Here is a 25,135-nt window from a genome sequence, read left to right on the forward strand (position 1 = left end):
ATATGCACGATACCCCAAGGAACATTCAAAACAAGTTTTGTTCTAATTGGCAAAGTAGTGTCAGAGAAGATTTTTTCAAAGAAATAACATTAAAATTAGCACAAAAAAATGTTCTCAGATAGATCTCATCATGCTAAACACTTTTATCCCAGTCAGAATTTGGCTAAACCTAACAGATTTGGAGATATATGCAAAAAACTACTGTCTGACCCCCATGTTCTATTTTCAGTAACAGTGGCCATGTTTTTTGACAGATCAATAATCCCCACAACAATTCCATACAACATACCCCAAGGAACATTCATACCAAGTTTGGTTCCAATTGGTCATGTAGTGTCAGAGCAGAAGATTTTTGAAAGAAATAACATTAAAAATGGCAAAAAAAAACATTGAAAAAGGGCAATAACTCCAACATGGCTTAACAAATTAAAATGAAAATTTGACCACAGATGCTGAACTTTTATCAGAATTGAGCTGAACCTAACGGTTTTGAAGATATATGCAAAAAACTACTGCCTGACCCCTACGTTCTTTTTTTAAGAATGGTGGCCATGTTTTTCGAAGGATCAAAAATCCCAACGACAGTACTATGCAGGATACCCCAAGAAACATTCATACCAACTTTGGTTTCAATTGGTAGTGTCAGAGGAGATTTTTTTCAAAGAAATAACATTAAAAATAGCAAAAACCGTTGAAAAGGGCAGTTACTCCAACATGGTTAAATGGATTAAAATGAAAATCATGCTTAACACTTTAACCTTGGTCAGAAATTAGGTAAACCTAAGGGTTTTGATGATATATGCAAAAAACTACTGTTTGACCCCTATGTTCTATTTTTAGTAACAGCAGCCATATTTTTCGACGGATCAAAAATCCCAACATCAGATCAGTTATATGCACGATACCCCAAGGAACATTCATACCAAGTTTGGTTTCAATTGGTCAAAGGAGAAGAATTTTGAAAAATTGTTGTGGTAATGACAACGACAGACGCAAAGTGATGGCAATAGCTCACATGGCCTTCGTGAGCTAAAAAGTGGTCCTCCTTGACTGTTTTTTTGTAAAAATCATTCCCATCACACATTTTGTTGCTAGTAAAAAATGGAGGCACTAGCCTATCCAGACAACAAGCCTAAATCGTGGACTTTTTACTCTGTCCATCTCCCAAAAAGGAGGTTCCCATTGTCTAATTTCGGTGAGAATCAATCCCATCCAAGAATTTATTGCTTCTAATCTTTCACCGAAGTTTTAAGGATAGGTGTAAATATATTGCCTTCCAAAGTGCAGCTTGATATGACTACAGAGTTTCAACCGTAAACAATTGAGTCAAGTGTGGGTACACCATTCAAGGTTTGGTACATCTCTGAATTTTGATTGTGATTAGATTTTTGACACAGAAAAGACTTTTGCCAGAAGCAGTGACCCCATAATTATTCCTTGATAAATACAACCCAAAAAATTAATCCCAGCTTGCCTTTGGTGGTATAACTCCATTTGGGGATTCTCTTAGTGAGCTTGCCCACAGTATTCTTAGTTCAAGGTAGGATGACTAACAGTAAATATTAGTCTTCCTTAACATATCTGTCATTTTTAACTTATTTTCAGTTGTTGAGCATGACTGGAAATATACGTTCAGAGAAGAAATGTTGACAATCAATGCTATGTTTTTAAGGATAAAAGTTGGAGCCATTAAAGTCAAAATCAATTGAATAATATTCAAAGCTTTAGTGGTGATATTCTTTTAACTAATTTAATATTTTCATTTTTAAGCTCTTTGTCTAACAGCTGACATAATCAAAAAGGCATATTATACAGAAAGACAGGAAAGAAGAAGAAAAACAAATATTTTTAAGATGGCAAACAACTGTACAATTCTGCATTCCAACTCTATAGTCCTTTTTTAAATTAATCTTCATTGTCAGGTGGTATACCAAGTTCTTGGTCAGTCCAAGCTTCCATTTCTTTCGTCGTAGGTGGACGATAATGACCCTGAAAATTGAAAACATACAAAAATGTACAGAATTTTCCAAGTGTTAATCTTAACAATACATGTATGACAACCATATTTAAAATATTGGAAACTGTGCAAAATGTGATAAACTATGGAAATAAACTTAAGCATTCAGTATAATTTAAGGCTTCTCCTTATGTCTCTCTCTTGCTAAGGCTGGCATTAGTCTCTACCATACTTCCAGGCCTAAGTGCCATTAAATATGAAAAATTACTGAAGTCTGACAAAATTCAGAGCAGCCATGGTTCTGAAAAACACAGGGACAATTTCACTGCAAAAACATTTTTACATCATTTACATACTCCCAACTATATCAGAAAATAGCAAGTCAGACAACGTCTACCATACTGGAGTGAGTAGACTTAATGTCAGACAACCTCTACCATACTGGAGTGAGTAGTCTTAATGTCAGACAACCTCTACCATACTGGAGTGAGTAGACTTAATGTCAGACAACCTCTACCATACTGGAGTGAGTAGACTTAATGTCAGACAACCTCTAGCATACTGGAGTGAGTAGACTTAATGAACCTTGATCTTGTTTCAAAACTTAAATATGATGATTTTGGTATGAAAAGCTTGCAAGGTTGAAGGGACAAATTATGTTGGATCTTCATTCAGTCATGGTAATACTAGTATACAATATACCACAGCATCTACATCATTGTATCTAAGAATACAAGACAATGCATGGACTAAATCTCAATTGTCAGTGATATTTCCTAATTTTAATTTGATTTGTTATGAGCCTTTTGGACAAGATGAGTTATTTTTCAATAGACCTACTTGGTACTATGACATCATTAATATCGATTTGTCTGCATTCCACAATTAAAATATTTCTAAAATATATAACGCTTTGATGCAGGGATAAGTCTTAATTTTGTTCAAAATTGCTTAGAAATGAAATTATAAGGATTGTTTTTAGTTGTTGACTGAGTTATGCTTGTACAACCAATTTTGGAACACTTTACACTTCATGTCAAAAGTTGGTTATTTCACAGAACTTGGTCAAAAATAAAAAATCAGTCTTTAATTGTTCTTGATTTGCTTATCCTGAACCCTTTAAGGTGTCTGGTATACTATTGGTATTAACCTCACTGAAGGAAGCTTCAGTTTCATCTACATATGCTTTAATTCTAACAACCTTAAGAAATACATGTAGTTATTACAATATTAATTACCAGTAAATGTTCAAAATCTGACATCGTGTTGTATAAAACCCAGAACCACAAAATAAACATCACAATCCCTGGGCCACTGGTAATATCATATGACTTGACTAATCCACCGTATTCTCTATACCCATATCTGAAAACATATAAATTAAATTGAGACATACATTTGTAGATTACAGGTAAACCACTAACACTAACTTTTAATGAAAAGATAGGTTCAATTAAAATTTCCATAACTTAAATGATATGCACACACACACACAAACAAAGGCACACACATACTGTTCTTGTCATCATTACAAATTTTAGTGACTTGTTTTTGTGTGCTGAATAAAGTTATGTGTATTCTGTAGTCTGAAAACTGTAAAAAATCTTTTCATTCACAAAGCCCAATAACTCAAAATGGCATAATCAGAAATTTACAAAAATAATTAAAAGGGAGCTTATATTGATACAAATAAGGTTTCACTCACCACTATAGATTCAAATGGCCACCCCTATGTTAATGTACAGTGTAGTACCACAATGAAAATAGATTTATGCATTGTTAGTGCATTATTTGTGCGTTTTCCAATGAGGTAGACCTAAGGTAGGGGACATAACTCTTGAAATTACTGATATGTTTGTATCTTATTCAATTTTACCAAGCTTTCCCATGAAACAGAATGAAATCAGTCCGAGTTAATCTGAAGATTGCATGAGCTTTATGTAAAATGCTGAGTACAAAAGTTCCATTGGTTTGTAGTAGTTGTGTACCATACCCTAGTCCTATCTCCTTAAAGAAAGCTGAGAATGTGTACTTTAAAATCACATTTTTAATTTACTACAAAAGTGTTTGAATATTATTTACATGTGTGAGTAATTGCCTCCATGCTGTCATTTAGCAGAAAAGGTAAAAATGTGGATTTTCAGTATTACTTATTCAAGTAAATTTCATGAAGAATTTCTACAATCATTGTACATACCATTACAATAATGATTTTTTGAAGCCTTATTTTCCAAGCTTCGCAATAATATAAACTTTAAGATGTCATTTGTCCTGGAACTTTACAGTGAAACTTTGAAAATTACTTTTATAACATGTAAAGTAATTGAAATGTTAGAAGTGTTAGTGAGTCCTAAACAATTTATTAAAGTTTCACTGACAATTGCTGCTAGGTTTTTGAGTTATGGTGCAAGAACAAAAAATCACCACATTTTTTAATTCATCAAAGTATATCAAAAATTAAGAGCATCAGCTTTGAGTATTATGCAATGTGTGAATAGCAGACATACACCGGTATACAGTCCCTGAACCAATCTGCACAACTATTAGACAGATCGATGACTGCTGACTGATTGGTTGTTGATGGACTGATGGCCGACATGATCACAGTTTCAGTATGTAAAATGATAGATGATCAGTTCATGTAAATTTCAGGATTTCCATAGGAAAGAATCCAAAAGAAAACTATTAAATTTATCTTAAATTCCAAATATTGCATTTTGTTAAACTTAAACAAATGTAAAATAAAATTTATAATCTATTGCAATTAGTAAATATGTGTAAAATTTGACAAACAAAACAAGAGAATCTGTTATATACATGTACTGATCAGTGGTTTAATGGATCCAATTGACAGATTTATGACTGATCAGAAATTGTTTGGTGATCGATGACTGATTGGATCAGTTCAGGTACTGTACCATTATACACCCTGGCCATCTTAAAAGATGTGTAAATAAAAACAGAAGAAATGAATATAACAAATGTACATTTGTAGTTTCATTCTCTTACAGGTTACAACTTAACCTGCCTTATACATGTATAACAAATCTTTATACATAAGTGGTAAGACAGCCTACTTTGTTGTAGTAGGGAATAATTTAAAAAACCAGGAAATTAACTTTGCTAAAAGAATATTTTTTTGTCGAACCAGTTTGTCACATGGTCCAGGGTTTCATCCTCTGTTGGAAAGATATAATGTTATGAGGTTAATCATGCTCTCATAATACATTTGGTGGCAAGGTGAAAAATTCATGGTGAAGAATAGTGAGTCAAGCTTTAACATTTGATGTCGGATGTGGTCACATTGACTCTAGAGGTGAGTAAGTGTAGCAGTGGCTTCCTCTAACAAATAGAAGATATGTGATTTTCCAACTGTAGTTAAGAAAAGGAGCATGATGATTGTGAGTCTGCGATTTAGTCTATAAACATTAGGACAAGGATTTTTATACAGTATTTTTAAATAATATCTAATTAAATTCATTGATGAGGACCATTGCAGTTTCTGTTACCATTATCTTAAAGCTCATGAGGTGACCTCTGGATGACAATTTTGATGCACTTGAGTGAAGAAAGGATTTTTAGATCTCTGTTTTAGTCATGTTCAAATAATGAGACAATGTTTCATGTCAAAATAATTGGAAATTTTGCTGCCAATATTTGGGAAATTTGGAACATATATTTCTCTTTGAAATGGAGCAGAAACTCTGACAAAAAATAAGGGTTGGAAATATTGAAAAGTTTGTTAGTAATGAGATGGATGTGTTAAGAGATGTTCACAGTACTTTTGAGGAGATAAAAGTGTGGCAGGATGGCATTGTACTTAGTCTTACAATATGAAGGTAGATGCTTTTAAACAGTCCTACTTAAATATGCCTGCAGACGCCTGCAGGTTAAAAATGCGCCTGTGAAAGAAATGTACATGCTGTCAGTTTTACACAGTAGTTGAATGAAATCAATAAATATGAATAAATATGTGTGAAATAAATACATTTATCTACTTTTTATGTAGTTATAGCTTTTCTGGAGATCAGAAATGTACTTGGAGTCCTGGGTTGGAGTCTCTGTCCTATCAACGGAAACATTGGTTAATTAAAATATTTGGGTAAAACAGAAAATATGAATTAAGTAAAAATCAACAACATACTGTCTCTGAAATTACATGTTAAATAAGTCAGTACATTTATTTTTATCTCTATTACTTAGGTAGATATAGCTATCTCATATACAAATATGCATGTCCAATCACGATTGTCTAACGCCTGCCAGATTGTTATTTCCATCTGCTAGTTCTATTTCCCATCAACAAATAATCTTCTATAATCTCCTGACTAACTTCAACACACTGAAGATAATGTCACTTTCCCCTGCATATGCTATTTACAAATTCCAAACCAAATTAATCTAGTGAATTTAAACATTAACGATAGGAGTGAATTAAAAAAAAAAACAATAAGAGTGAGTTTAAAACTATATACATTGGTGGATGTTTAATGACTGTAGGTGTAAGTTGAGATGGCTGTTTTGAAAAACTCGACTGAATCACTCATAACAGTGTTCATTAGTATGCTGTTCCATAGTTGGATGGTTCTTGGGAAGAAAAATTGTTGTCTGACTTGTAACCAACACTGAGGAATTTGGAAGGATAATGAGTGTATATTTCAGGACTGTCTGAGAGGTGGAATTAACCGATTGGTTTTAGTGATGGGAACTAGGGAATAATTAATTTTGTATAACATTATCAATCTTGTGTCTGATCTTCTATGAGCTAGGCTTTTCCAGTTTAAATGTTGTATCATGTTGGAGACACAAGATGCATTGTGATACCTGTTTGTCACAAACCTAACTGCACACCTTTGAATCATTTCTATTTTATTATGTCATCTATAGTGTATGGATCCCAAATAGAGCAGGCATATTCCAGTGATGGTCTGACTAGCAATTTATATGCCTGCTCCTTTACCTTGATGGAACTGATGTTTAGTTTATATTTAGGAAGCTTAATGTATTGGAGGCTTTATTGCATATGTTGTTTACATGACTGTGCCATTTAAAGTCAGATTGGATTGTAATGCCAAGGTATTTAGCTTTATCGATATGTTCTAGTGTATGACCATGTAATGTGTAGGTATATTTTACAGGGTTTTTGTTACAGGAGATTGAGAGAACATTACATTTGTAGGGGTGGAATGCCATGTGTCATTTTTGTTCCCATTCTCTTAGTTTATTTAAGTCATTTTGTAGGATTGGTAGTCACCGTTAGATTTAACTGCTAGATAGGCTACGGTGTCATCAGCCAATCAACGTACTGTGGAATTTAGGCTTACTGGCATATCATTAATATAAAATAAAAGCAGACTGGATCCCAGTACAAAACCTTGGGGTACCCCTGACTGAATGTTAACATAGCTAGATGTTACACCTTCAAGGACGACTGCTCGAGTACGATTAGACAGGAAGCTATGTATCCATTTATTAATTTCACCTTGTATTCCATAGTTTTTAAGTTTGAGAGTGAGTAAATTGTGACTGACTTTATCAAATGCCTTACTGAAATCCATGATTAATACATCTGTCTGAAAAGAGTTTTCAAGGTTTTTAGTTACATCATCAATAAATCCTAAAAATTGTGTTTCACAAGATCTTTGTCGCCGAAAGCTGTGTTGAAGTGGATATAAAATATTTTAATCTGCATGGTTCATGATGGCACTAACTACATGTACAACATGCTCCAAGATTTTGCAGCAAATGCATGTCAAGGATATCGGTCTATAATTTTCAGGATTATATTCAGACCCTTTCTTGTAAATTGGAGAGACATGTGCTGTTTTCCAGTCAGAGGGTACTTCACCAGTATTTATCGGCATTGATTTTAGATAAATAAGACAGAGAATTGGTGATATATCAATGGCTAGTTTTCTTTGAGAATGCAGGTTTGATCTTATCAGCTCCGCACACTCAACGCCCCCAGTGAGTCTGGCAAGGCAAAGCCCTGAGGGAAACTTCTGAATTTTAACGATTTTGGAGCCAGTTTTTCAGAGCCTATAGTATAGCTATACTACGTTCATGGTATGCATATGTGATAAATAACCTTTATTTCATCTTTAAAATGTGTGTTTTTATTGTTGTTACTTTTTCCGAAAGTACGCAACTGCGTATTTGAGTATAGGCAGCTACGCCCCTGGGTAAATCTATACTCCTTTACAACTGTAATTACTCAAATTAACTTACGTGCTTGTTCCAGGTGCTGTAGACTCATTTTTGCCAAGCGTCTCTATCGCCTCTTTCGCTGATTTGTACGGATACCGATATCCACGACCAAGCCATCGGACCTGGCTTTTACAACACTTCTTGGGCAAAGCCAATGTTCTAACAGAGGAACGTAAAGCACAGCGAAGTACAGTTGACATCGTCTCTTTTTTGCCTAACCTTCATCCAACTGGAATACGAAACTAATAACACTAAAGTGTATATATATTATTATTTTCTAATAAAATGAAAAGAAAGGTGTATTTTGAGTATAAAAATATAATATCTGTCATTTCACAACACATCCATCAATATTTCAATAAAATACAAATATCTTAATACGAAACTGCGGTGGTATAATCAACGCGTTCCTTGACAACAGGTGCTTGATGTAAACGATTGTAAACCAAGTATATAGCATGTTGATTTTAAAATTAATGGCTTCGTAGACACATTTCATTCATAATATGTAAGTATGCAACTATGCTGTTTTCCACTTCTTAATTATTTCTACCTTATTCTTCCTTTCAAAAGTATCCAATTAAAAAAACATGAAAACAGAATCCATGAGATATTTTTTTGTCAAATGTTTTCTTCTGACGAAATATTATTACACTTCACACATTTATTTGTTAAATTTTGCTTAAAGGGATAGATATGTTAGGTTCAGAAACATTCTGCAGTAAATGATGTACCCATTTTATAATACAACTGCACGTGTACTTAGCCTTAGGAAGTGTTTGTTTTGACTTTTAAAGACAGACACAAAGAGGGTGCTTTAAGAAATATTCAATTATTAGAAATAAACCTTACTATTCATTTCCAGGTTCTAAGAGAAAGGAGAGGTTAAAATGGCTGTTGTTATTCCCCCAGAGGTTAAAGGTATTCCTACAATGTTTGGCGAGGTAATTGAGAAAAATGTTACCTTCTGTATTGACACTTCTGGGAGTATGTACAAAGGTCTTGAAGTTGTGAAGGAACATTTGATTGAAACATTGCTCAAACATGCAAATAAACAACAACCAAGATCATTTAATTTAGTTGAGTTTAATTCTGATGTAACACAATGGGCTGATAAGATGGTAAAGTGTTCACCACAGACTGTTGCTGTTGCTGCAGATTGGATAAAAAAATTGACCCCCAAAACTGGAACAAATACTGAAGGTGCTCTTTTGACTGCACTGGCTGATCCAACATGTGGATCTGTGTATATTGTCACTGATGGACTGGCAGATCAACACCCTGTGGACATTTTAGATAATGTTTATAATGCTGCAAGGGGAAGACCTATCCACTGCATTTATCTTAGTACTGAAGATCAAATAGACAGTGTTGCTGTGGAACTGTTAGAAGATTTGGCTGTTGAATCTTATGGATCTTTTCACATTGTAACATTAACAACACATGGATCTGTTGAAAGAATAACCCCAATATATAGGGCTGATCACGCTCAGGAAAGGTTAGTAAGAACAGCCAGTGGAACAATTCACAGTCAGGATAAAATGTGTAGCATAACCACTTCTCTTGCAGTAGGACCAGAGGAAAGCCTTTATCTAACACCCCGTGTAAATGCATTTGGACAGTATGCTCCTTATTTTGACCCTATGTATCCTTACCATGGGCTTCCAAATCTAGGTCCATGGTATGGCTACCCATACAGGTACTATTATCCATACGGTTGGAGTCGATACAGGCCAGCAAGAAATTACCTTAAAGCAAAGGATGCTATGTTAGAGAGTATAGAGACTTCCACTGTTTCCCCTGCTGCTGGTGCATTGTTGATTGGTAAGAAGGTTTTGGCTAGAAGGATTGATGACGGTTATTTCTACCTTGGTACAGTCAAAAGCCAGGTAAGATATTTTAAAAGTCACTTTATATGTTTTTTCATTCCTCCTTTCATTGAATTCCTGGTAATAAAAACTTAATTTTATGAATCTCTTTATTTGAATTTTTTTGCAGTGACTGTATTCAAACTTCAGTTCCAATTTTTTTATGTTTTTTTTGTCATTTGACAGTTATATAATTTCACAAGACAAGCCCTTACATTGATTAAGAGAATTCACTTTCTTGACAGAGTTGTGTGTACATTGTACATGTATGTTTTATTTCTACAGTCAACAGTTTTTCATTTTTTTCTTTTTGCAAACAATGCATTAAACGAAATTTACCACCTGGACTTTGTTGAAACCAAAAATTTACTGCCATCTATATACTGTTGGGTCATTTGGTGGTACTTTTTGTTGTTTGTTAACTTGAAAATAAATCAGTCGGGAGAAGGGGGGGTCAAGGCATGAGTCAGTGGGGTACCAGGAAACAGAGGTATAGTTTTATTTGGTTTCACTAGTTTTCTGTTGAAAAAATTGTAAGAATGGAGAGTAGTGGTTGACAATTACTTTCAACACTGAATGACATTAGCAAAAAAGATGAATGAAATAGAACTTTGCTATTCAGCAAGATTTAAACTTGATTATTTAAAAAAAGAACAGTTCAGCAAGCATCATATCTTAAATGCAAATATGAACTGTTGACAGTAAAAATGAATTTATGATATTCCAGTACCAACTACCATGATGATTAAAACTGCATCGTATCAGGACAAAAACATTTTTAAAACAAACATATACATTTGTGTACAATCGAAAGAGGACCTAGTGGAAATCAAAAGAATGTAATCCAGGGACAAAGGCCAAACAGGGAAAACAGACATACACAAGAAAGAACATAAAGTAACCGAAATAATTCATACAAAGTAACAAATGAGCAACTCAGACTCCACTGAAAACTGGGAGAATGGACCATGTGCACCGATAGTGTAAGCGTCCTCTGCTTTTCTAGAAATACCCGCCGAGTTGCTCATTAAAAGTCATGCAATGCAAAACAAACTGGTAACTCATGACAGTCATCTGTTAAGCCATTATTGAAACAACAATATTTATTGATGTAAATGTAGTTGACTATATTTTGACTTCTTATTTATATGTATACAGTGCATACATTTGCTGTCTAGGATGTGATTTTAAGAATGAATTTATCTGAAAATTTTAGCTTCATTTTGAGAAAAAAATTTTTTGAAATTTTTTTATATTTTTCGTAAGACCTTTCCCTTAAAACACCTATGGTTTTTATCTTGCATTTTCATAGCGCACCTCCTTCCACTAAATACAGATTTAGTACAAAAAAGATTTTAAGATCAGTTCATACATATTTGGTCCAATTTTTAGCATTAGAATTTTGATAACTTTTGATAAACATTTGTTCATGTATGGTAAAAATATAAGACTATGGCAAATAAAAAAAACTCAAACCATTGAACATTGTACATGGTTTATTAGCTAGTTGTTAAATTTTGACAGCTCAACTGGTGTCAGTTGGTAAAAACCTGGATTTGATGAGTTTTGTCCCGCCCAGTCAGAAATACAAAAAAGGGGTTTACTTGGTTTTAATGCAAGGGTAAAACTGGGAAAAACTTTATTTTTTATAATTTCAACAGCATTCAGCAATATAAACAAATAAATGATTATTTGAATTCATAAGTATAAAATCAAATTACATGTTAATCTTTATAAAAATTGTATTGTCAAATACTGTTAATACCCACATTGGGGGTGGGGTATGTGTATTCCCCAGCATAATATAATACCTTGATATTCCCATCAGTGTTACCTGGGTAATGGGTATATGTGATAATTTGCTCAGTGTTGTGAAATTTTCTTCAGAAGGTATTTTTGTGTAATGTTTCAATGAAGGCAATTACCAATTGTGAAAAGAAAGTTTACAAAATTGTTGAAAGTCTCTTTGGCTAGGTCTTACATATAGTTATGAGAACTGTTGGTAAAGTATCTATTACATTAGTTCTATTTCTGGACCTTTGATGTATGAGAAAAAATGTACATGACTTAGCCAGAAATATCAAACTGTATAAAAATGCACAATATGGATCTGTTTTAGACCAATAAGCATGAAATGTCTACCAGAAAAAAAATATGTATGCACTACAAGGGACTTCTTTTTAACAGTAAATCAATTATTAAAGTTAAAAATTCACAGCATAGTATGGGTTTTAAATCTTATGAAGACTTAATATACTGCATAGTTGAGTGTTAGTTACAAAATTATCCAATTGTGGATAGCTTATCTCTATGACTCAAAGTAGTAGTCCCATAAAACTTCATGTCAGGTCCTTTATAGCAATATATAGATTAAAGTTAGAGCATGTAGAATGACATTACTGTTTTTATATTGTCAACCTAATTTCCAATTAAGAATATTTAATTGAATTTTGATAATATACAGCTATGTCTGATAGACTGTTAATTTGATCCTTTGATAACACTTTGATCCAAGTGATATTGTAAGCTGTTGATCCATGTTTGAAGTATTTTAATCCTTTTTTCATGTTGTAAAGTAAACTTGATAGTATATTTACCACCTAGGCTGCATAGGTACAGTTATTTCAATGCATATCAGTTCTAGGTTTATTTTTATGTAAATTTAAGAAAGGTATGGCTTATAATGACCAACACCCCCAAAAAATTTCAGTAGGTCAATAAACAGCAAACCAACAATATTTTAAGGTTGGCCTTATGGAAGTGAGCTGTGCAGACTGAAAACAGATATCCTACTTCACAATATATCAAACAAACCAAAGATCAAATATTACACTGAATTTTTACAGGTTGTACCCTGTAATAATAGTATTGTAGACCCTTTTTTGGTGACAGATATTTATATTTGTGAGCAAGTTGATCTGATCAGCTGGGAACCCACCGGTATTCAAGATTCCTAAAACCAAAAATGTACATTGAATAATGAATGTAATGTTACATGTATGACTGTTTTAATTATTTCAGATTCTAGCTGATAAATTCCTGATAGCATTTGGTCCATGTAAGCATGGTAAATATAAAGATACAAGTTACCAAGACACATATGTGTACGATATTATTGATTATATTGATGCCAAACGACACACTATTCTATGTGCTGACAGGATCTTGGCTCCCTGGGAACCAGAAAGAGAGAGATTTGCCCCAGGGATAGTCATAGATGGGCATGAGAAAAGATGTGCACCAGGTTTGTATTAAGTGCTGTTCTAGAATTTTGTTAATCTTAAATCTGATAAAAAGACAAAAATCATAAAGGTTTGCACTGCAGGAATAATATAGTTCTTCCCAATTAGAAGAACTATATATCTGTCCTTTTTACTTTCTATTTTTGATAAATTTCTTAAGTACATCTATATATGAGAAAACTTGTTTAAACTATTATCATTTAATCAGTGTCTGAGTCAAGGTAGAAAATTGCTTACATTTAAACATTCATATTAAACAGTCAAGAAGTATAGGCACCAAGAGAGGTCTTATGTAAGAGATTTTATCAGATTTTAGATATCATCTTTCCTATTTGTCTTTTTTCTGTTTACTTATCAATGACATGTTTGCTGAAATGAACATGTTTAACCAAGGTTTCTTGGGACACTGTACACAAATAATATATGTTATCAATAGATTAAAAAAAAAACGTTCAAGTTATCAGAAGGACATGCAGACATTTACACAGTTTAGAAAAAAATCATATAAATAGACATCAGCATAATCTATACATTTTGAAAAATAATTTTAGAACCCTTGCTGTTGCTAATCAGGTTAGTACTAGTTGCTGAAAAAAACTATACAGCCTAATTCAGGTATCCATCAGAAGAAAATCTCATGATCCTTTACATGTTATTGAAAACACTTGAAAGACAATTTGCACCTTTTTCTATAGAACAGATTGATTTTTTCCATGTCATGTTCTATCATACCATAAAGTAAATATTTAATGACAATTATAGATATATAGACCAAATACATGTTTATGTCAATAAACCATTTCTTACACTATTAATATCTGGAAAATATCCAATGATTTCTACTATAACTGAAATACGGGCAGAATACATTGTCAATGGTATAGGAGAAGTCTACTGCTTGTTAACTGAATAGTTAAGAAAAAGCATTATCAACATACTTTAAAAAATCAGCAATAATTATAATATAAAGTTTATGAAATATTTGGGTTCCAGAGTTCCAATTTCCCATCCTCTGGGCCAGTGAAAATATGCCTAAGAACTGGTATTTCAAAGTACTTTGATAAAAAAAGGCATTTAATAAGAAAATCTAAATTAAAAAAATTAAGTCCCTGAAGTATAAAAAAGTATACAGGTATAAAAGAGGCTTATGACTTCCCATTTTTGCTCTATTCCTTGAGCCACTTGCTCAATGGCTTACAACTGAAAAATATGAGTAAGAAAAAAACTGTTTCTAGGTGTACATTAAGAACAAACATGTTTAGAACTAACCAAGCACTTGGTATTAATTATGTATATAGATTTATTCAATGGATTTTAAAAACCTTGAATAATTTTGGATTTAAATATTTGGTCAGTAGCTTAAACTTTGGAAGATTAATGCTAGTTTGATTATTGATTTGGGTCTTTTGATTGCTTTTTAAAGGCTTTGGGGATATATAGATTGTAAATACTGGCACCTTTATTTTTACACTTACAAAGGGTTAAGTAATCACAATCTCTCCTTAGATGTATATTTGTTCTTGTCTGTTCTTAGAAACAGTAAAACAAGGATTACATTAGTAACTTATTGAAGAATGCTTTATACATATAAATCTGTCAATTAAATTACAACTTTGTGAAAATTGCTTGATATTTGAAATTAGACAAGTGATGTTATTTTATACTTAATATAGTCGACTTATATTTTTATGTTTTTATATTTTTTTAACCAATTTTAAAATTCTAAACACTTTATCTTCACATTTAATTTGCTCCTCAAAACGGATTACTTGGGATATTGCTTATTTACCTATAATAGTGTATTTAAGAGGTCAATTGATTTCTAGTCCATCAACAATAATGCAACATAACGAAAGACTCTACCATTGTTACTAATTATAAATGATATTCCCTCGATAACTCATTCAATACCTGAAGTTTATCTTATTATTGTAAAAATAAGCACAGATGTATACCCTGCCCGTGAATGTGGATAAAATACTTAACTGTCCACAGCACTTTACCCTAGTTTGATTCAAACAGTACATTACAATCAGGCAGTTTCTTTTCCACCATGACATACCTTTTATTTCAGTTCTTATTGAGATAATCAATCAGAATATATCATAGAAATATTTTCATATATGATTTAGTGGAAACAGTCATAAAAACAATCATACAAATCTGTATGGTAAAACCAATTTAAAAATTGTTGTAGCTTTTAAAAGTTATTGTGTGTTTTTTTAGAACAATCATATTTGTATTTGGTTACTTTTGTTTTCAGGACCAGAAGATGAAGAATTAACTGTAACATTTTCAAATGGAAAAACTGCCAAAATTCCTCCAGAAACTGCAATATGGACTCCCACACCGGTGTATGAAAGACTTTCTCTGGAGTTGAAGATGCCTAAAGAAGCAAGAGAGAAATTACAGAGTCAAGAGGACTACCCTCAGGAATCTCTCCCAGGATATCCCACCTCAGGTCCCTTAGCGGAACCAGAGGAGTATGGAAAGGCTCCACCTTTTGAGTTTGACATTGAACCAATGGTGCTGGAAACAAGGCCCTGGTTAAGACCTTACTTACCCCCTCCTTACCCTGGACATAGAATAACCACCAGTTCTACCACAACAAAATCTGCAGTACAGAGTGAAGAAATCAATAAACTGGTACCCGGTGAGTGAAAGCCCCAGTTCTTTTTGAAAATTTAGTGATCACCAAGTCTCTGAAGAAGAAAATTTTATCATGTTTTATTCACTGATATTTGTGGACCAAAAAATATTTACAATGTCATAATAATTCAGAAGTTTTACTTTTTGATTGATTTACTAATTCCTATGTTTTTTAATATATTGAAGTTATCAGCCTTTCATTGTCAAGTACAAGCTATAAACCAAGTTTCATAAGTTGTCAAATGCATATTCAAATAGACATAGATTAAAATGGAGATTGTGACGTTAACGGCTACATTGTGACAAGGGAGATAATCTTGATAGCATAATCTGAAACTTTGATTATTTAAAAAAAAATAGGTACAACACTGACCAATGGTGAATTGAATGATAAAATTAGCATGCAGTTGAATGAACACAAACAACTCCTTGATGAACAACAAAAAGAAAAGACAGAAAAAGACATTGATGAGTTTGAACTTGCCATTCAAAAGGCAAGAGTGGAGAAAGAGCGGAGAGAAAAAGAAAGAGATGAAATGATAATCAAAGAAGAACAATTCAGGAGAGAAAGAGAAGAACAAAGACTGAAAGAAGAGCAACTAATAAGAGAAAGGGAAGAAGAAAGGAGAAGAGATGAAGAAGAAAGACAGAAATGTTTAGATGAAATTAGAAAGAAGGAAGATGAACACTCAGGGAAGAGACAACCCAGTGAAACTGAAGAAATAGAGAGAAGATTAAAGGAACAAAAATTATCAAGTGCTTACAATGAATGGAGAGCAGCAGAATTAGATTGGGAGGAAGAACTAGAAAGAGAAAGGCTAGAACATTTAGCCAGGCTTGAAGAAATAGAAAAATTACGGGAATTAGGTGGAGACAGGTTATTACAAAAGAGAAAGAAACAAGAGGAAAACATGTTCAAAAAATCTGTATCATTCAGAGATGGACAGGAAGGTTCTCCATTAGAAAGACCACAGTCAGCGACTGTGAACAGACCTGAGGGTAGGTTTTTAGATGAGTGAGAGTAAAGCTGTATGTATAAACTACATGTATACCCTATATTAACTTCATGGCCAGGAACATATTGTATAATACTGGACTTTCATTTCAAGTGCCTGATTCATTTTTTCTTTCCTTTTCTGAAAGTATATAAAATCATGAAAAACAGATCAACCAGAAAACTCTCAGTTATATAACTTACTTATTTTCAGCAGAGAAATTTGATTATGGAAAGTTTGCAGTTGATGATATGGACTTATCCAGTAGGAGAAGGATAGGTCTCCATAGGAGATCTAGGAAAAGATCTCCACAAAGACCTCCATGGAAAAACTACTGGAAGAATGACCCAGCTCCTGATATAATATCACCTAATTATCATGGGCCTTTCAGGGAGACAGCTTTACAGTGCCCATTAGAAGCCAGAGACCAAAGAGGACCATACATAGGTATGCTTGGTGTAATTATATTGATAGTCTTCCATTATTTTAATGTTAATTTAATAAAAAGAAAAAAAAATTGGGAAAACCAAAAATGAACTGTGTAGCAGACAAAATTCTGCTGAAAATATTCCCCTGTCAACTGTATCAAAAGGTGTAGGTTCAAAATTTGTCATAAGGTTCCTAACAATTGTTTCTTTCCGATGGGGTGTGAAAACTATGGCAAATTTCACATTTACGTGTTTTTTTTGCGACATTAATTGCTGACATATTTATAAGACGAAACTTTTAAATCTGAAAATCATCTTTTATGTTGTTTTTACAGCTGAGTGGGGCAGTCCTATGTACAAATATGTAGATCATTTTGCAACTCATGACTACAGTAACTCTGTCGGTCACTTAATGGTACACCCACAACCTCCCAAGGGCAGTAGGTCAAAGATTGAGGTAACACAGTCAAATATTCCTAGGTATCCAACTGTTGAGGAGAAAGAAGAGAGAAGAAGAGAATTCAGGTGAGTGATATCCCTCATTAGATTTATGAACATGTTGAAATTGAGTCAGTGAATAAAATATGTTTATCAAATTATAAAAATAGTGCACTAGGGATCACAGAGTATCTATAGTATTTTACTATATCTTAAAGCAAAATTATTTTAAAAATGATAACAAGTAACTTTTTACTACAAATGAACATAGTCAAACAACTAATGATGAAAAAAAAAGAATAAGAATAGTTTAGGATAATAGGGAGAAAAAAAAGAAAAAGGGCCTTGATGTACAGAGTTTCTTTTTGTATCAGTTTTAATGTACAAAATTCAGTGAAAGCTTATCCATTGATTGTGATTGAAATTTTCAGAATGGGCCATTTTTCTGTAAAGTATTTGTTGTTTCAATGGGCCATTCTGAATCAATCAATTAAAACCTCTGATTTTAGTGGGACTTGTTCAACTGGAATGTGATACATTTATCCTTCTAATCCCACTCTCTGCTAATCACTTTCCCATGCAAAAAATCTTTCCTTGTTTGGCTGTTACCAAATACTTCATCTTCTATTGGTCTCACCAGTATATAGAAGAGCTTCGTGATAAGTTTTACCAGAATTGTAACCAAACTAGCTCCCCTTGAAAGCCTGACATATGACACAATTATCTTCTTACATATGATGTTTTAATATCTAATTTTGTTTCCAGGAGACAGCAGGTAATGAGAAGACAGCAAGCATGGGATAAAAGGCTCAGACAGGAAGACCAGATGAAAGACTTGATGCAAGATCAACATCGAGAGAGAGTATTAGCTCAACTGGAGCGGGATAACCAGCGACAACTTAAAGAACAAGAAACAGTGGAGAAAGCCAGGGAAGCTAAAAAACACATTAGTGCTGAGATTAGAGCTAAAATAGAGGCTAACCAACTGAGGGAGAAACAGAGAGATCAACAGAGGATAGAGGCAATGAAACAAAGAAGGGAAAGAAGGGAGGCAATTCAGTGTCAGAGGGCAAGACAAGTTGAAGAAATAGAACAAAAAAGACAGGTTTGTGACATAGACTAATCTTAAAAAAACATTTAGATAATCCTTCATAGTTTCTCAGGACTTCATAAAAAATTAGTGTAGATATAGATTCAACTTATTAATTGGAAGTTTTTTTTTTAATCAGTGTAAATTCTAAATTTTAGGGGTTGTGTTTATTGTTGTTTTAGTATTATCAACATTAATGAACTTTCAATATTTCCAGAAAAACAAAAATTAAAAGTTGGAATCTTGTTTAGTTCCTAAATCACAAAATCAGAACATTTTCATTTTTTTTTTAAAATTATTTTGTAAACTTTAAGGTATCTGCAATGTCAACATACCCAGGACACATGTCCTAGTGAGTAGATTACACGTCAACACTAACTTGGCATTTGGCAGTTTGTTGTTTTGAAGCTTCAACTTGGTAGACTTTGTTTGGGTTTTATATAGTGCTAGAGTTTTAAAATATGTTTTACAAGACATAGAGTATTTAGATTCACTAACAATTAATAGATTTTAACAAATAAAACCAAATAAGTTTAGCAGTGTAATGTACTATAAACATAATTGTACTAGTAAACATAATTTGCCAAATAGTCCTGTCAAATTAAGCTTAACCTCAAACAAATTGTAATGGAAATCTTTCCAAGGCTGGTTCACAATCCATTAAAACTTACATAAAAGGATTTCAGAAGCTATATAGCCAGACTGAATTCCAATTTATTTTGGGTTCAATTAGACAGGTTTTACTTTTATATGCTTTAGCATACCTCAGTTAAATAATCTCCTTTCTATGATTTACAAATATTTATATTTTTTGTTTTGTTTTGTAGGTTATTGACATGTTTAATTTAATAGAATTTGCTTTTTCAGCCATGTTTTGATTTAAACAAAAATTTGTTCTTCATTTCTCATTTAACAATAACTTTCACCTGGTTAAAATAATTTTTAATGCATAAATTTTTGTCAGATGCAATTTTTGGGGAAATGGAAAATTATAGTAAAAGTATATATGATTCTTCCTTTTAGTGCAAGTGATTAAATATGCGCTCCACTCTTAAGCGATTTTTGATTGTGAATTTTAGATTTGTACATGCTAATTAGGGTCACATGTTTACTATTGTGAGTAAAAAGTCATAAATTTTTAAAAAGGAAAAAAAAGTATCATTATCATATTGATATTGTGCAATCCAAAATTGGTTCTAGATTTATCCCCCCTTATTCAATACAGTAGTTTCATTATGAATTCTTTGAGCTGTTCCATTCCATAATGTATCATAATATATTTGCCTTTCATAAGTTTTGAGTTGGTCAGATTTTATTACTTGATTGGACTATTATCTACACAATCTGAAAAATGAAGAGTAAATAAATAAATAAATAAATAAATAAAAATGAATGCATGCAGATAATCAGATTCAATTTATTTTAATAAAATGGGTGTACATTAGCCTTGAACTTTTTTATTGCAGGAAGTAAAAGAGCAAAGATCACAGGCTAGGTGGGATGCTCATCACACAAGATTAATAAATGAGGACATAAATAATCAAGTTGAACAGAGCAGGGTACGGAATGCCAAGATAAATAGAATTCATTACTATCGTCACATGGAGACGGAAGGACAAATGAGAAAAGATGCTAGGATTGGAATCACTAACCAACACCTAGCTATGTACAGATCTCAAGTGTTACCATAGTTACTTTGTTACCTAGATTAGGGTGAAGGTTGAATGCTATTTTTATACTAGTCTTTTCTGCATAAGTAGAGAATAATGCTTGTAGATGGTTTTGACTAATGTGACAAGTTGAGTGTATTTGGGAATGAGATTTTCTGATTGATGTAGGTCACAGTTTGTTAAAACTTTTTTTCTATATTGAGCCTATTTCTTTTGTATACTTAATAATGTACATTAGGTTATTGTACATGTTAACTTAAATGGAATATACTTTTTGGAACAAAACATTTTCTGATAGTTATCACAAAGAAATTGTGTTAATTTACTTTTGTATAGAAATGAAAATGGAAGTTCCTTCTGGTAATATTTAATATCCTATGAAGTACATGAAGACCGAACTTTTGTTGTTATGGCATAGTTTTCTTCCCAACCATACTTGTTGTTAGTCATAAAAAAATACTTTTGTCTCATACATTTGTGGCTATAACATTACATTTTAAAACCTTTATATTGGTTCAAACATTGCTTGCATTTAATTCTAGGTAGGAACCTTTATTTTATCCTATCAACCATCTTGTATGTGCCAGAAATGTGAATGTTTTATAAATGCAGTGTTAACAAATAGTGGAAAAAAATTTGAAAATTCACAAAAAGTAGCTATTTGTATGTAAACTGTATGACGGTATTTATATTGTTAACTACTTTAGTTGTTAAGAAACATTTGTTCATTTTTAGATGGAATTTATATTTCATTTCTTTTAGTGGAACCATCATAAAAAGTTAATTTGTTGTATTGTTATGTTAGTAAAACTTTTAGTGTAACCATCATAAAAAGTTAATTTGTTGTATTGTTATATTAGTAAAACTTTTAGATTAGTTCATTGAGTTTTTACTAGTAAACTTCATCACTTTTATTTTACCCATATTAAGAGTAAAAAGAAAGATGCAAAATGTTTTATGACTCTTTAATCAAATTAAAAACAACGACTACGCAGGTTAAGCGAATGAAGTGATGATTGGATATACATTTCCAGACAGACATTGTTATAATAGTTATATTGTAGTTATGATTTGTGGCAGTATATTGTGGTTATGATTTGTGGCAGTATATTGTGGTTATGATTTGTGGCAGTATATTGTAGTTATGATTTGTGGCAGTATATTGAAAATATTGTCATTCTATTTTAGATTCAATTTTTACAGATGATATATTGCTGTTTAATGCCATGAATTGTTTTAAATGCATTTTGAGTTCTCAATAGAATGTTCTTTAGATTAATTCAAATGATGCAATAGTTACTGATTTATCAACCACCTGTCTGACCACTATCTGAATTGTCATCAGTTGTCATCAAAATATTTTGTATACACATCCCCTTTAAATATTTTAGCATCACATTCATTTTGAATCTGTTTTTTAAATGGGGATATTCCTCACAAAGTTTTTGTAGCATAAACAAGATTGACTGTTTTTTTTTAAACCAAAAGGAAGACACTTTTCTGTTTATTCTTATTTAAAGCCGGCATCAACTGAACTGTCCCAGTAATACTTTATTTTATTTTACAGTAACATTTCTTTGCCAGGTGAGACATGAGGCTACAGCTTTGTTTCAAATATAGTTCAGATTTGTGTGTCAATTTACAAAATGTAGTTATAAATGTTCAATATTTAAAAGTGTTCAGAATCCCACAGATTCACATTCAGATAGGTTTTATGTCATGTTGTTACGTGTGCAGTGCAGTCACACCATTCTTTTAATGCTGAAAGTGGATGAATTGAAATGCAAGTACTTAAGGTATTGTTTTCCATAAATTTGTTGTAAATGACATATTTGTCAATTACAGTCTTGCCCCGATCAGAGTTTATATGTAATAAATATTAAGGATTTTGTTGATATAATGAATTAAAGATGTTTTGTTACTTCAAATTATCATTACATACTGTGAAAGTACTTTCATTCGTAGATACCAATTTTCATGGATCAGGGAAGAAACACAAGTTGGTGGAATCTTGAATTTGTGGTTTTAAAATTTTCAGTATACACATCATCTACCCTTCATTGGAAACCAAATTTCGTGGTTTGACATACCCACATAAACCACAAAATTGGTCTGACAAACAATAGTACTTTTACAGTATAATTCATTGGTAATGCCTCATGTTTTTGAAGTCTTAAGGCATTATGTAGTTTCTTTTTACAAAATCATTACAGTAAAACTGGTTTCAAATGATTCCTTTAGAATCAAACTTGGCAATTTTTTACTGAAATTTACTTTTACGAGTAGTTCATTTCTTAGAGTACTGGTACTTGTGTATTAATAATTATTGAAATTAATTATAGTTGTAATGTTTAACAGTTAGCTATGTACAGTCCTAGCTTAGCATCATGTTAAAATAAAATGACTAAATGAAAGATCCCATCCAATAACTTGTAGATTTTTCCATTCTATAACTTGTAGATTTTTCCATCCTATAACTGGTAGATTTTTTACCATTTTTATGATTGAATTTGACTATTTTGATTCTTTTTTCATATTTATATTCTGATTTATTTAGTACTTTAGATGCACCAAGTATTGTGTGTGTAATGATGGTTACAGAAAGCTTGCTCAATTTACTCCAGTATTTAACCTGCTTTATAAAAGAAGTAGATTAATTCCCTTGGTCATACAGTCCTTGTGTTTCAAGGGCTTTAGCTCGCATGAACTGCCTATAAAATTAGTAGTTATTTTTATTGTTAAAATATATGTTAATAGGTTACTAATTTTAACAACTTCACTACTGCCTGAATGGTATATAATAGAACCATGAAAATTTTAGCCATAATTGAAAGTAATTTCAGATTATATGTTTTATATGACTTTATGAAAATCTATAGTAAAATGATGTTTAGGGATTGTATAGATATTAGAGTAGATGTTTAAAACTGTATTAGGAGAATTTAAGTTCTTTAATCCTATAATGATGATGAAGAAGTTTATCTTTAAATCAAACTTGAGCAAGTTTCTAAATACAATTATAACATGCTTTTTCTAGGAGTACAATATAAAAAGTTGATAGTTTTTGAATCACATGATTATATTAAGTATTTAATTGTAGCATAAAGTCCTGAATTTTGTAAACATAAGATGCTCTCAGATTTTGAGTGTGTATAGGAGAGCTAGGTTTTGTTGGTAGAGTATTTCAAGTTTCATGTCTAAATCAAAATTTCTGTGATCTATGTTCTCTTTGTTATGTATTTTTGTTGTTTAAGACTGTGATATGTAAGGTGTTTTTCACAAGAACGGGAATTTTTTATTGCAGATTGCTTGAGTAGATTCTGTTGTAGAAAATAAAAATATTGAAAAAATTCTTTTTGCACTTTTGCTAAATTTACAGTAAAACATTTTGTCTGATGTCAAGAGGTAGCCTATACACATAAAATTCTTATCATTGAAATTATATCTTATAGCATGACATTCAATAGTGTTGGTAGGGGTGACTTGCTACATATTATGTTTGGGCATGTTGTTCAATGTTAAAAGAACCAAACAAATATTGTAAAGAATTTCCTCAGGAAAGGAGATTGATGTTTTGAAATCAATATAAAAAAATCTATCATTTTTTTCTACTTATTTTACTTTTTACTGTTTTGTTCAACAAAAGTTCCTTTTAATTAACACTGCAAAGATTTTAGTATGCATACAGAAATCACCTTTTCTTTTCTCTGAATAGACAAGTATTTGTGAAAATGGCAGTACACGAAGGTTCTGCATCCTGAATAGACAGGCAGATATTTCAGTGAGAGGGTGGTACTCCCAGGCACTAGCCAGTTATTATCAAATATGACTAGACTATAGAGGCTCGTATTGGATAAAAAAAAGTGCATGTGCAGTTGTTGTTTAAACTTGTACACACTTTTTTTTTGTATACAGATGTAATTCAAAATAAATTATACTGAAAAGTATGCAGCTAAACTAAACACCTAGATCATTCATGCTTCATAAAAATGAATAATATGATATTTCTATTTTGTAGAATCACATTTTATATATTTATAATCTATATAAAAACTTTTGTCGATTTTTGTAGTCAATTCAGTAATAGTTGTCTAAAAAAGAATTTTCGGTTTTTTCCGACGAATTCAAAGAAAATCCACACTACAAGTCATTGCAGGTTACAAATCTCTTTATAAAAGGTAAATCTATTCTCTACTTTAAAAATACAAAAAATACCAATCATTTATAAACCCATGAAATACTAATATCCATGAAATAAACACATTACTTAACAAAAGTATCCCACCCCTATAACAATATGTGAATTCACTCAATAATACATCAAATTCCTCTATCCCTCAACATACACCATATAGACAAAATGAGACATCCACTTCAAGAACGCTCGCAGTTATCTTGAAATGTAGCAGAAGTTCTTTCAAGAAGGTACTATTGCAATTTTCCATCACCAGGATTTGATGGTCAGAAGGAGTTTTAATATTTTGGCCTTTTAGATTTATAAATTTTATTTAGAAAGCCACCTGCTGTCCAATTCTGCAAGTTACAGGTGTCAAAGTAAAGTTAACGAATCAATCTATCAAATCGTTCTTAA

General features: G+C 32.0%; 2 protein-coding genes across 4 annotated transcripts; one reads left to right on the top strand and one right to left on the bottom strand.

The window, feature by feature from the left end:
* Positions 1-1,827: 1,827 nt before the first annotated feature.
* On the bottom strand, positions 1,828-8,413 carry LOC148615037 (uncharacterized). Its single transcript, XM_088589640.1, has 3 exons — positions 8,186-8,413; positions 3,196-3,322; positions 1,828-1,989 (listed from the first exon to the last, which is right to left on the bottom strand). The coding sequence occupies exons 1-3, from the start codon at positions 8,362-8,364 to the stop codon at positions 1,906-1,908; spliced, it is 390 nt and encodes a 129-aa protein (XP_088445766.1). The 5' UTR covers positions 8,365-8,413; the 3' UTR covers positions 1,828-1,905.
* Positions 8,414-8,545: 132 nt separating this feature from the next.
* On the top strand, positions 8,546-24,522 carry LOC148615038 (uncharacterized). 3 transcript variants are annotated; one of them, XM_088589638.1, is made up of 10 exons: positions 8,546-8,672; positions 9,030-10,053; positions 13,054-13,276; positions 15,538-15,927; positions 16,284-16,922; positions 17,132-17,365; positions 17,682-17,871; positions 18,550-18,889; positions 19,189-19,226; positions 20,341-20,481. In XM_088589638.1, coding segments are annotated over exons 2-10 (3,054 nt in total). In that variant the 5' UTR covers positions 8,546-8,672; positions 9,030-9,054; the 3' UTR covers positions 20,342-20,481. The 3 variants fall into 3 exon arrangements, with proteins under 3 accessions (XP_088445764.1, XP_088445763.1, XP_088445762.1); XM_088589637.1 differs by lacking the exon at positions 19,189-19,226 and having other exon boundaries at positions 17,135-17,365; positions 20,341-24,522; XM_088589636.1 differs by lacking the exon at positions 19,189-19,226 and having other exon boundaries at positions 20,341-24,521.
* Positions 24,523-25,135: the final 613 nt, after the last annotated feature.

The sequence above is a fragment of the Perna viridis genome, chromosome 6, assembly GCF_037379345.1.
Source record: "Perna viridis isolate PV_CMFRI_1.1 ecotype Kerala chromosome 6, ASM3737934v1, whole genome shotgun sequence".
NCBI lineage: Eukaryota > Metazoa > Mollusca > Bivalvia > Mytilida > Mytilidae > Perna > Perna viridis.

What these genes read in the sequence shown, in the direction of transcription:
- LOC148615038 (XM_088589636.1), top strand. Translation starts at nt 9,055, where the DNA reads ATGGCTGTTGTTATTCCCCCAGAGGTTAAAGGTATTCCTACAATGTTT. An exon ending in TTGGTACAGTCAAAAGCCAG is followed by an intron (nt 10,054 to 13,053) that starts GTAAGATATTTT and finishes TAATTATTTCAG; the next exon opens with ATTCTAGCTGATAAATTCCT. An exon ending in AATCAATAAACTGGTACCCG is followed by an intron (nt 15,928 to 16,283) that starts GTGAGTGAAAGC and finishes AAAAAAAAATAG; the next exon opens with GTACAACACTGACCAATGGT.
- LOC148615037 (XM_088589640.1), bottom strand. Translation starts at nt 8,364, where the DNA reads ATGTCAACTGTACTTCGCTGTGCTTTACGTTCCTCTGTTAGAACATTG. An exon ending in ACAGCACCTGGAACAAGCAC is followed by an intron (nt 3,323 to 8,185) that starts GTAAGTTAATTT and finishes ATATGTTTTCAG; the next exon opens with ATATGGGTATAGAGAATACG. An exon ending in CAGATTTTGAACATTTACTG is followed by an intron (nt 1,990 to 3,195) that starts GTAATTAATATT and finishes TTCAATTTTCAG; the next exon opens with GGTCATTATCGTCCACCTAC.